At 34.4% G+C, this 13,735-nt stretch overlaps 1 protein-coding gene and 2 non-coding genes across 4 annotated transcripts in view; 2 read left to right on the forward strand and 1 right to left on the reverse strand.

Moving 5' to 3' along the window:
* The window catches only part of LOC140163957 (tubulointerstitial nephritis antigen-like), a 39,035-nt gene extending 27,434 nt beyond the window's left edge, over positions 1-11,601 (reverse strand). For both annotated transcript variants that reach the window (XM_072187253.1, XM_072187252.1), the window contains exon 1: positions 11,104-11,601. In XM_072187253.1, the coding sequence (XP_072043354.1) occupies positions 11,104-11,212 (109 nt within the window). In that variant the 5' untranslated portion in view covers positions 11,213-11,601. The remainder of the gene's footprint in view (positions 1-11,103) is intronic.
* Positions 8,350-8,431, forward strand: Trnas-aga (transfer RNA serine (anticodon AGA)). Its single transcript has one exon. It is a non-coding gene; the product is annotated as a tRNA-Ser (tRNA).
* Trnas-aga (transfer RNA serine (anticodon AGA)) lies at positions 8,705-8,786 on the forward strand. The gene has a single exon. It is a non-coding gene; the product is annotated as a tRNA-Ser (tRNA).
* Positions 11,602-13,735: the final 2,134 nt, after the last annotated feature.

The following is a 13,735-nucleotide window of genomic DNA, read 5'->3' on the forward strand; positions in this document are numbered from 1 at the left end:
ATGAAGTAGTCGTCTTTTGGTAAATCAGCTAGGCTGATATCAATGTTGTAGAACTATTTGATTGATTATAAGTAAGCTATCTACTGCTGATATCGGCGTTGATGAAGTAGTCGTTTTTGGTAAATCAGCTAGGCTGATATGATATTTGTATTGAAGAATTATTTGTTTGATTATAAGTAAGTTATCTACTGCTGATATCGGCGTTGATGAAGTAGTCGTCTTTTGGTAAATCAGCTAGGCTGAAATCAATGTTGTAGAACTATTTGATTGATTATAAGTAAGCTATCTACTGCTGATATCGGCGTTGATGAAGTGGTCGTCTTTTGGTAAATCAGCTAGGCTGATATCAATGTTGTAGAACTATTTGATTGATTATAAGTAAGCTATCTACTGCTGATATCGGCGTTGATGAAGTAGTCGTCTTTTGGTAAATCAGCTAGGCTGATATCAATGTTGTAGAACTATTTGATTGATTATAAGTAAGCTATCTACTGCTGATATCGGCGTTGATGAAGTAGTCGTCTTTTGGTAAATCAGCTAGGCTGATATCAATGTTGTAGAACTATTTTATTGATTATAAGTAAACTATCTACTGCTGATATCGGCGTTGATGAAGTAGTCGTCTTTTGGTAAATCAGCTAGGCTGATATCAATGTTGTAGAACTATTTTATTGATTATAAGTAAACTATCTACTGCTGATATCGGCGTTGATGAAGTAGTCGTCTTTTAGTAAATCAGCTAGGCTGATATCAATGTTGTAGAACTATTTGATTGATTATAAGTAAGCTATCTACTGCTGATATCGGCGTTGATGAAGTAGTCGTCTTTTGGTAAATCAGCTAGGCTGATATCAATGTTGTAGAACTATTTGATTGATTATAAGTAAGCTATCTACTGCTGATATCGGCGTTGATGAAGTAGTCGTCTTTTGGTAAATCAGCTAGGCTGATATCAATGTTGTAGAACTATTTGATTGATTATAAGTAAGCTATCTACTGCTGATATCGGCGTTGATGAAGTAGTCGTCTTTTGGTAAATCAGCTAGGCTGATATCAATGTTGTAGAACTATTTGATTGATTATAAGTAAGCTATCTACTGCTGATATCGGCGTTGATGAAGTAGTCGTCTTTTGGTAAATCAGCTAGGCTGATATCAATGTTGTAGAACTATTTTATTGATTATAAGTAAACTATCTACTGCTGATATCGGCGTTGATGAAGTAGTCGTCTTTTGGTAAATCAGCTAGGCTGATATCAATGTTGTAGAACTATTTTATTGATTATAAGTAAGCTATCTACTGCTGATATCGGCGTTGATGAAGTAGTCGTCTTTTGGTAAATCAGCTAGGCTGATATCAATGTTGTAGAACTATTTGATTGATTATAAGTAAGCTATCTACTGCTGATATCGGCGTTGATGAAGTAGTCGTCTTTTGGTAAATCAGCTAGGCTGATATCAATGTTGTAGAACTATTTGATTGATTATAAGTAAGCTATCTACTGCTGATATCGGCGTTGATGAAGTAGTCGTCTTTTGGTAAATCAGCTAGGCTGAAATCAATGTTGTAGAACTATTTGCTTGATTATTAGTAAGCTATCTACTGCTGATATCGGCGTTGATGAAGTAGTCGTCTTTTGGTAAATCAGCTAGGCTGATATCAATGTTGTAGAACTATTTGATTGATTATAAGTAAGCTATCTACTGCTGATATCGGCGTTGATGAAGTAGTCGTCTTTTGGTAAATCAGCTGATATCAATGTTGTAGAACTATTTGATTGATTATAAGTAAGCTATCTACTGCTGATATCGGCGTTGATGAAGTAGTCGTCTTTTAATAAATCAGCTAGGCTGATATTGGTATTGAAGAATTGAAGAATAGGCACGGGTTACTATATAAGGCCTCGATACTATAAATAAAATAAATAAATAAATTTCGGAATTTATATAGCGCTTTTTCCAGAGGATTCAAAGCGCTGTAATTTCGCTGCGTGGTGAATCATCACAATCAGATCGCATCAACTAGGCTAGTTGCAGCCCAACCTGGCGCAAACCTATCTGCACTTAGATTGTAACATCCACCCATTTTCTGCAGCTCCCCAAATTCCATTGGGTGAAGGAAGTTTTTTGATAACGAAACAACTAATCACCGATTTTGAAAGCAGGAGGAAACCGGAGATCCCGGAGAAAACCTGCGAGAGCGAGCATGGATCAGGATAAACCAAGTGCACATGAGTCCTTGGGCCGCGCCGGGGCTTGAACCTGGGACCTCAGTGGTGCAAAGCGAGGGAACTACCACTGCGCTAACTCCCAAGAATATTGTTCTTTTACAGTTAACTTCCAGGACTACCAAATCAATTTGGACTGTATAAATGTGACACAATTAAAAATTGTGAAAAGGAGTGTCAGTGATCACCATGATCACGGCATGAAACGCAATGTTTGATATTGTGAAATCTATAGAGGTCTGGTTTCTCATCTGAATATTATAAGATGTGTATACGCGGCGTCGTGCCATAAACGCATGACGTCGATTTAATGCAGATTGCAGGTAAATGACGTCAAATTGACGTCACAAATATAATGTACCTTGTAACGTAAAACCTAATCCTATTAATAAAGTGTCAAGTGTCCGCCCACGGATAGACCATCCCAGATCAAACTCCCTAGTTTCCCAAAGCTGTTTTCAATATTGACAATTATCCACCTTAATCACATTTTTGAATATAAATTCATACTTTGATAATGGGGTGATTATGGGCAAATACAGCGCTACATCTTTAGGGATTTTAGAGGAAATGATAAAAGAAAGTGTTCGAGAAAATTAAACAGTGTATCAATTATGTTTATAGTAATTTTATTGTCATTAAAATTTAATACGGATTCTGTAAGACCTTGTATGAATTCTCTTGATAATTAACCGATATTCGCGCGTTTTGAATTACCTAGTTTTAAAAGCTTCTAAAACGATTTTCTGCGGTTTTCTTTGTAGTGAAAGAATCCATTGTGACCCAATGCTGTCAAATGAGGCAGATGGGTCTGTCATAGTCAAAAAATACCCGGCCTGGGTGCCGGTAATGTGTTGTGGTGAAGGTCATTCACATATAAGATGAAAATAACATTTGATGTAATCCGACCATCTTTCTTTACAATAATTAATTTTTTAAAGGAACTTTTTATTCGAAAGTGCAATGTCTTCTTTACGTTTTGGTCTTGGTACTGTTTGTTATACAGTGTCGTGAATTACAGCAGGAACTATGCAATAATTTTTCCTGGTTGTTTCTCAAAATGGTGTGTCATTTGATTTAGTGTTTGATCTGGTTTGCTTTTTGTTTTTGCAATTTATAACTGTATTGAGTGTGCGACTTGACAGCTACACAAGTAAGGTCTACCAAATCAGTGCCATCAGTGCCATCAGGGTATTCAGGGCACTTCACTGGTCAAATGCTTACGCTGCAAGCATTTGGAATGTCTTACCAGCCCATCATGTAGCTTCAATTAAACCAGGATTTGCAGAGCTCCAAGTTGAAGGTTAATCTTGGTTGCTGTTAATGCGTAGATTAATCGTGGCATAAAATACCTTTTTGTCTCCTATTCGGATTTACAAAGCATTTGGACGACAATTCCATAAATCATGTCAACATTCATATCTGTTGATGTGGATTTACTAATTTAGTCAGGAGTTTGTAAAAGACCCACTCCAAACAATAGCCTGAGGAGGAGAACTCTCACTTATCCTGCAAAACCTAATTGCTTGAGTGCTTTGAACAAAATATGAATCCATTGAAAATTCCTATATATGAAAAGAAATGTACCCAATCACACACATAATTTAATCGATACTTCCAAAACAATAGTACCTGAAAGGTTGTGACAGAATGATTAACAACTAACACTATTACGAAAGTGTACAAAAAGACTCGATTTTGCGAATTATACATTTGTAAATCAGAGACTTGAAGCGGTCCATTGCTGTGATACCAAAACTTCATTGTCTACTTTTCAAGCCATTCATTTGCGTCAGGTCAAGTTTTAGCTTCAATTGAAAATAGCCAAAAAGTACATGAAAAAAGGACACTATATAGTATAGTATAAATCGTGTAAACAAGATAATCGAAAACAAGTATTTCTAAGAACTTTAAACTTGCGTTGGCCTCAAACACGAGTAAATCAATCAATTCAACTCGTTTTCCAACATGTCCAACTGGCTCTAAGTTATACTATACTTTCTAAATCGCCGCGTCTTGAGATAAGGGAATACAACAAATCCCAAATCAATGTAGATTTACCACTCCCCGCAATACCAATTCACTGCAAAAACAGCAGAGCAACACTTAATAAATACTTCATAAACACTTGTTTGTACAGTGATAGTGTTTAAGGGATGTTATTTTAAACACTATCTTGTGTTAAAAACATAAACATCTTTTATATTTTTTAAACGTGTTTAGTGTTTATAAATTTTAACATCCTTGTACATAAACATCTTCACTGTATAAACAAGTGTTTATGAAGTGTTAAAGTGTTTATTAAGTGTTGCTCTGCTGTTTTTGCAGTGTTAACGTCTTCAGTACTCTTCCACTTGCAAATGTATCCGTCTGTATATTATGCATCCTGTCGTGGAGGGGAGGGTGGGATGTGTGATTGTTGGTCTTGTGCACGGTGGTTTTGCAAATCCGTAATCTGAGGTATTTCTGTTGCAAAATACAATAAATTCCCAATCAATGTAGATTTACCACTCCTAGCAATACCCCGATAATTTAGTGTAAAACAAAATACTTGGAAATTTGCATTTTCAAGAATTTTGTATTTTATTTTTTATATAGTATCTGATTTGACATCCAATCAATCAAACAATACACGAGTCAATTAGTAAATCCACCACATTCATAGAGATCACAAACTTCAGCAAACAAAAAGGTTCAAAGAAACTTCATTCTTATTTTCATTTATTATATTTTTTCTTTGAAAATGCTTTTATCTTATAAAGCATAATAGGGTGATTGTACTCTTGAAAAGACAACACTAAAATTCCTTTTTACAAGTCAGAGAGATCAAATAATATTATTTCAAACTCGTGTATATTACATTTTTTAACTCGTACGGTGAAGAGGTTCAAGTGAAAACAATGCTATTCTCTAGAAATTCCTATTTCTAGAATGAAGCATGAAGTTTATCAGACAAATTAACGATAGGCCTACACCTATTCTCGTTTTTCCACTCTTATAAAGGGCGTGTGGGTGTGCGGGTTTGCAAATCAATAGCTGAAAGAGAAACATGTATTAGGTGTTGGAAATACAACAAATTCTAAATCAATGTACGAGCGTTGATTTACCACTTCCAGCAATACCATATCAATCACATGTCTTTAGTACATGAATGATCTGCCTCGAGCTCCAGATATATCAAAATGCGTTGAAATTTTAGGATGGAACTCTAGGCGCATGTTGCATGAGGCCAAGGCCATTCACCCAAGTTGAAAACAACGTAAAATGAAAATTTAAAATTTAAACGTTTTATTCGAAAGCGTATTGTCTCCTTTACATTATGTACCAATCTTATTGTTTGTGCAGTATTTATTAGTGTTATGAATTGAATTATAGCAGGAACTATACAAAGGGTGTGCAGTAATTTAATCTGATTGGTTCTCAAAATTTCAAAACTCAAAAAATTGTGTCCCTTGATCGATCTATAAAGGTAAACACTATTAAAATGTGATTGTGGTGTTTTTACTCATACGATATGCCTATAAACATTTTCCCGATTCAAATAGGCATAAGTTGGGAAAATAAAGTTGCACCGTCCGAATGAAGTATCAAAATATACAAAACAAAATTCTTTATCTATCGACTACTTTATTAAAACATTATTTGGTAATTTGAAATTAGGTTATAAAGTGTCTTTGAGATATTGCTTTTATCTTAATTCTCTTCACGCGGGTGTCGACTGCAGACGACATGTTTCAATTTTTTTTTTTAAATTCAAAAATATTAGAAATGTAAATTTTCATGATCATATTTGGAATCAGCATGAAAAATGCATTAAAATGAGTACAAACAAGCCTAGTATTGGTTCAGCAGTTCTGAAGATAGCTCTTGATATTTTGAGAAAATATTTCAAAACTTCCAACTTTTTCCGTTGAAGCGCATGGCTAGCACGTGGAGCATGAAGTGTTAATGATACTCTTTGCGCGCAGTATCTATATGCGTATAAGACCTTATCAAACCTTTTATATCTCTTCAGATTTTCAAAACATTTGAATGACACTTTCGCAAATCATGTCAACAGTCAACAATTAATGAAAAAAGACAGCGGAAAATGTAAACAAGATACTTGAAAATGTGTATTTTGAACCTGCTTTGACATCCACTCAATCAAACAATACTCGAGTCAATTAATAAACCACCGTATTTATAGCATTATAAGAAGTATACCAAACAATACATTTCAAAGATATTGCCATTTTTATATGTTTTTCTTGAAAATGTTTTGATCTTATAAATCATAGGGTGATTATTTTCTTGAAAAGGCAATATTAGTTCCTTTTTACATGCAGATAAAAAAATCAAATGATTTCAAACACGTGTATACCACGTTTGTGTTCTCGCATGCAATCAAATGACAACTATTCTTATCCTCTGGAAATATCCATCTCCGGAATATCAGCACAATTATTAAATATCTTTTTCTCATTATTATCTTCCTTTCTTCCCTTATCTCTTTTCGTTCTCCTATCTTCCTTCCTTCCTTCCTTTCTTTCTTTCTTTCTTTCTTTCTTTCTTTCTTTCTTTTTCTTTCTTTCTTTCTTTCTTTCTTTCTTTCTTTCTTTCTTTCTTTCTTTTTCTTTCTTTCTTTCTTTCTTTCTTTCTTTCTTTCTTTCTTTCTTTCTTTCTTTCTTTCTTTCTTTCTTTCTTTCTTTCTTTCTTTCTTTCTTTCTTTCTTTCTTTCTTTCTTTCTTTCTTTCTTTCTTTCTTTCTTTCTTTCTTTCTTTCTTTCTTTCTTTCTTTCTTTCTTTCTTTCTTTCTTTCTTTCTTTCTTTCTTTCTTTCTTTCTTTCTTTCTTTCTTTCTTTCTTTCTTTCTTTCTTTCTTTCTTTCTTTCTTTCTTTCTTTCTTTCTTTCTTTCTTTCTTTCTTTCTTTCTTTCTTTCTTTCTTTCTTTCTTTCTTTCTTTCTTTCTTTCTTTCTTCCTTCTTTCTATCTCAAAATTGATAGGTATTGATGGGTATCAGCATTGATTTATTTCCCCAAAGATATGAAGGATAATTTAAAATCAACACATTTTCCAGACGGTAGCATCATGGGAAACAGGGGTAGTTCCCCCAATCGATTTTAAAATTGAGAAAATCCCATATAAGTAAAACCATAATATTTAATTTGATTTGATTTGATTTGATTCTGTTGGAAATACAACAAACACTAAATCAATGTACATTTACCACCCCCGCAACGTCCTCACTTATAACACTATTTAAACCATAAGTTTTAAAAAAAAACTCAGGAAGATATAGGCTAAGGAACATAATTATAGAACCCTGAATATTATAAACAGGCTTAGGTGCTTAACACCGATGCACACAGTTTGCTTAAATTCCAAATTAATCATGAATATTTACAATGTATTTTATTTAGCCACTTCTCTGAATACCAATTTATTTTCAACTTAATGTTACAGGCCTATGTGTAATTCAATGATAGTGCCTGAGCTAAATTCCAAAACAATGTATGTAAATATACCACTTCCAACAATACAACATCTTCCGCAGTGTACAACCACGGTACAACCCTGTCGCCATATTCAGGATTTTCCTTAAGGAGGGTGACCCGATATATTTGGAAAATGGAATTCTTTAAAACTTACGTATAGGACCCTAACATAAAATGTTGTCTTTTTCAAGCATTTATGCAAAAAGAACACTTAAAAATGTTCCTTGTTAATGATGCGAGCAAGAAGTGAGTAATGGAATTACTGATATAATATATACAACGTTATACTGGTAGTCTACTGTATTTTATTACTGATAATTATGTAATAAATTAATATCAAATAAAAGATCCTATTTTTCTCATTAATATATTGAAATTGGGAGTTCCAAATTGGCGTATTTCTGAAGATATCATCAAAAACAACTGTCGAATTAGTCTCGAACGTGGTATACCACATGCAGTCAAGCCTAATGCAAAACTAGGTTTGCCGATTTCCGACTGATTTTGCTTGATCGCATCATATTTTACAATATACGGTACCGATTTGGAACACCTGTTTTGAGAAAATATGAGCTATCACCTGATACCAAAATATATCATGCATATGTATAATTATACATAAAAACGATTGACTCTATCGTACAAGGTAGTCGTGGCCGAGCGGTTAAGGCGACAGACTAGAAATCTGTTGGGGTCTCCCCGCGCAGGTTCGAATCCTGCCGACTACGAATTTCTTTTTCCTTTTTTTTTGCTCTGCTATATCCCGTATCATTAGAGAAATTCCCTATTACTTTTTTTAGTAATTTTGTTTCTAATTTTGTTGAATCCTGTACATGAATGACTATTTGTTTTTTTAAATAAATCATATTCAGTACATCATGCGCTTCATATCATCTCTGGTATTGCTAAATGCCTTTACGCATGTCACATGATCATGATGATGTTTCTATTTACTTCAACCAACAGACCTACATTATATGATCGGCTGGAATCTGCACAATGTAGTCGTGGCCGAGCGGTTAAGGCGACAGACTAGAAATCTGTTGGGGTCTCCCCGCGCAGGTTCGAATCCTGCCGACTACGATATTTCGTTTTTACTTTTTTTCATCCTCAGAGAGGTTTCCCACCAATTCGAGATTTCTTTCACAGGTTATTATTACTTCCCCTTGTTTTTCGCTTCACGGTGTCTTTGGAGGATTATTCTTTTTTATCCCCGCAAAAAGTACAATAAGCTTAAATTTTGACGATGATATTATAAAATCAGCCAGTTTATTCACATTAATCGCGTTAAAGTAAACCCTGTTCCGCACTCTTCAACTTACACTTACACACCCTGCTTTTGATCGCCCATTGATGTCCCAAGTTAGACGCTATTGCACAGTAACCAATCAGACGTTTTCGTTGACGTAAACTGAACAAGAATTGCAATCGATTATGTACAGTTGCCGTTAAAGTTGAAGTAAATTTTCAAACTTCATTTCGCAAACTCTCTATTTTCTGACCGCTATGTCTCTTTATAGACACCCTCCTCTGGAATCCAAACCACTGTTCGCTCTATTTACAGCCCTTACAGAGGTGGCTCTAATGGAAATACATCACATTTCACATAGATTTAACAAGCAAAATATCAACGTGAATACTCTTCCACTATTTAAAACCCTAAATTTTGACACGGGCATGAAGCATAGGGCCTATAAACAAACTTAAGGTACATTCATACTTCACTGCACTGCACACAACAGACCATTAGAGTGGCCGTAAGAAGAGGTCAAAGTCAAACTCAATCAATCCTACCTGCTGGATATCAATTTAAAATAATTATTTTTAAATGTAAATTAACTACATCTATATATCTGGCATTTAGGTATAGATTCTGTTAGGTTTATTCACAGCCTCACTACAATTACCTGTAGTGTGCGATGCAGCGACGTATAGGTTCAACAACCCATGCTTCTAGCGGAGCTTAGAGGAATTACTTATTCGAAACTAATTTAGAATGATTGCAATGTACTTTTACCACTTTCCGGAACTCCAAAATGATTACAATGTACGTTTACCACTTTCCGGAGCACCAAATCGATATACACCAGGCACAAAAAGAAACTCGTCAGTTATATTCATCCTTGCTGTTCAATAACGTGATCATTTTGGATTATTCTGAAATATACATGTTGTTCATTGGACTTCTCTTTCTAATTTGACACCCTGTTCGTGAACATTGAGCAAGAATTGACCAAGATATGCGCCTCCAAACTCTCAAACTCCAAAATGAAAAGTTGCAATTTCAACGATTCAATTGTGCCTGTTACACTGTGTGCTTTATTGATTGGCCCGTGGTGCTTGTGTGCAATACAACGACGCGTTCCCATTGAAAAGCGTTGAAAATTCAACTTTTGATTTTGGGGTTTGAGGCTTTGGAGGCGAATATCTTGGTCAATTCTTGTTCGTTTTTCACGACCAGGGTGTCAAATCAGAAAGCAAAGTCCAATTAACAAAATGTATATTTCAAAATAATCCAAAATTATCAAGTTATTGAACAGCAAGGATGAATATAACTGACGAGTTTCTTTTTGTGCCTGGTGTATAATGAACTGGTTCTATAAACTTTTCAATTTGCATCACAACCCAGCTGAAGACTGAAGGTAATTTCAGTCGTAATGTCGCTTTATGCATACCTGGTTCCCTGGTCTGGTTGACCAGAGTTAAATCAAAACTTAATTTCAACATACCCAGACGAATGTGAATCTGCAGTTTTATTTTCAAAAACGTTTTGTTTTTGTTTTTTTATTTATTAAAAAGTTGTAAATTAACTAAATTATAAGACAATAGGTCTAATAGATAGGACAAAGCCATTATGTATGATTTCGGTCAAATTTTATTTTTGTTATTCTTGGCAAAAATTATTACTGTAACACTAACACTAACAGTCAAGGAGGTTTACTGACCATTCTAAGCCGAAATAATAAGGTATTTGAAAGAAAACCACTTAGCTGCTTAACTGTGGAGCTCATGGGGGAATTGGATAAAGCCCGGGATTTATTATAAAAACTCTAAATTTTACTGCAATTAAAGCACTTCAGGCACTGTAGTGCACCATTGGGCATTACAATCATGCAAAAGGTAGAAATTCGAGAAAAATGAGCTAGATATACTATAAAAGTTATTCCTTTCAAACTATTTAAATTACAGTTTAATGGTTTAATCCTTTAACTTCAATTTCAAATGGAATCGGTCCACTGACAGATAATACTGGAAGCGTACTGACTACATTATCATTCAAACGCGTTTTTTTTTTCTTACACGTATTTTGGCCTGCACGTACGCCACTATTGTAACGAAATGGCTAAACAAACAAATAAACAAAACTCAAACTATCAATCAAAACAAAATATTAACTCACCTGCTGTTTGTAATTGCATTGCCAGCGACATCAGTGAAACAAATACTAGGTAATATTTCATTTCGTATCGAGTCCAAGTTCTTAACATCCAAAACAGTACCAAATTCATTCAATCCGTGACAGATGATCCGGATATCGCAATCGATATCACCTGGAGTTGGATAAAGTAGTAGAATCCAGGATGGAAAATATCCGGGAAAATTCAGTAGAAACAAATGTAATGTTAAAGTTTTTGATTGCCGCCGTATTGAGCGATGATTTTAAGAAGCGATTCCCCCACACCGCCCCCGTTTGTAAATATCAAGTTTACGCCTCGTACATGCCGATACGATGAAAAACAGCAACAAGTACATTACCTTCTATCATATGGTAGTCCATCACTATCTTATTTTCAAATATTAAAATATCAACTTCGTTTCCAATTAAATTAAACTGAGATGCCTTAAACGCGTATGTCCTGTGATGTACGAAGATGCGCAAAAAGTGAATACGTGTTGTCAGACGAAGCTTTGAATGAACTTTCAATTTTGCTCCACATTAGAGTATTTGATGCACTGGCCATGCTAATAAAATAATATGTTTGTGACTTTGGCCGATGGCATAGAGCCACAGCATGCCGCGTTTACTTAGAAGATCAATAAAGCAGTTTTAACGAAAACTGTCACATTTATATGAATGGTATAAGGACCCAGCAAACACAAAACGTTTTCGACATCATTCGCAAAAGGTTATAACGGTTGTCAGAAAACGTTTAAATGTCGGGTTATATAAAGGGTATATTAAGAGTATAAAACGTTTTCATAACCTTAAAAAACATTTTATGATAATCTCCTGCTCAGCAAACAAAAATGTTTTACAGAAAACGTTTAAATGTCGGGTTATATAAAGGGTATAAAAACGTTTTAATAACATTCCAAAAACATTCTTAAAAACTTGATACAAAACATTCCAAAAAGAATGTTATTTTGGGGTTGAAAAAATATTTTGCGAAAAATGTTTGCCCAAAATATTTGCTATAACGTTTTAAAAACGTTTTTATGACCTTTATATAACCCGACATTTAAATGTTATTAAAAGGTTTTGAAAAGAACATTTTAAGAACATTTCTGTGTTTGCTGGGTTCAAATCTTTTAACATAATGTTATTGACACAATATTTGGCAAAAATGTTTGCAAAAATAGTTTAAAATAACATTTTTGAAAACATTAAAAATATTGTTGTAGTGTGTTTTCATACAAAACGTTTTAAAACGTTATCATGACCTTTATATAACCCGACATTTTAATGTTATTAAAACGTTTTTACCTAAACCAAAAGCCAAAATATAACTTATTTAAAACGTTTTTAAAACGTTTTTGTGTTACTATTTTCATCAAAATCCAAGTATGTTTTCGGTTTTGACCCCTGTAGAGCCCAAGATTTAACTTTTGACCTTTCTGTTTATAAGTCGATCGTAGATAAGTCAAACTATACACTTTTTGAATCTGTTTGACCGGAAGGATAATTTGACACGAGTTTGGACACAATTTTTTTATGTTATAGGCTACTATACCCAAAGAAGTGGTTTTTTTCATATCAATCATATCTAGGAATTAACAGTTGGAGATAATGCTGACGAAACTTCGGTCAAGTACACGTGACCTCATGAAGGAGGTCGCCGCGCCGTAGATAGCTGGTCAGGGCATTTTGGGCATTTTATAGGACAGGAAATTGTAGCTAACAATTGGGCTTATTACCCTGATCGGGACCGACTGTAACGAGGTGTTTTACCATGGGACACTTGCCCGCCTTTTACCAGCCTGATAAGCCACAGGTAGAGCGGAATTAGATTTGCTTTAGATTTGCTTGGTCCTACGGAGAATTGAATCCGGGACCTCTCGCACCAAAGGCAAGGATCTCAACCAGTGTGCTACGGCTGCTCCATGAGAGAGAACAAAAAATAAACTGGCAAAATTATCTAACCTGGTTTTCTTCTGCCGGAAAATACAACAGGTTTTAATATGAATGTATCAAATTGCTCGTGGGTGCATGTTGTCAATGACAGAAGGCTTTACAGAAAATATAAATGTGTGAATAATCTGTCATCCGATATGAATTTTTAAAAATAGGTTAATACTATAAACCGATTTAGGTATATCACATCAATTGTTTCTAAAATCATCTGTGAATCAACAATTTACCTGAAAATCATATTATGTAACGGGCCTAGATATCAATTACATTTGACTGTTTGTGACCTTTAAGAGCAACAGTTACTGTATTCTCAAACCGTTTATACATTTTTTTTTTTTTTTGAGGGGTTTAAAGAGGGGTTTAAAGGGATTATTGCTCATTTATTTCCTTTTGGCTCATTATATTAGTATATTAGAGAATAGGTAAATTTGCAGGCAATCAGTATAGGTTACAATGTACACTTATTATCTTTGAAAACACGTAATTAGGCCAGTCACAACGATATTATTGTGGAAAGCCAAGTTATCAATGCAGTGGGTTGAAGCAATGACGAAAAAAAACCCAGTTTGTGTTACAATTAGATTTGTTCTCAAGAAAAAGATTCACGATTTTGATTACAATGATCTTTCTTTCCCTCTGTAATTGAAGTGCAAAATCATCCTTAGCCAGTGCTCTATAT

The sequence above is a fragment of the Amphiura filiformis genome, chromosome 11 (assembly GCF_039555335.1).
Source record: "Amphiura filiformis chromosome 11, Afil_fr2py, whole genome shotgun sequence".
Taxonomy (NCBI): domain Eukaryota; kingdom Metazoa; phylum Echinodermata; class Ophiuroidea; order Amphilepidida; family Amphiuridae; genus Amphiura; species Amphiura filiformis.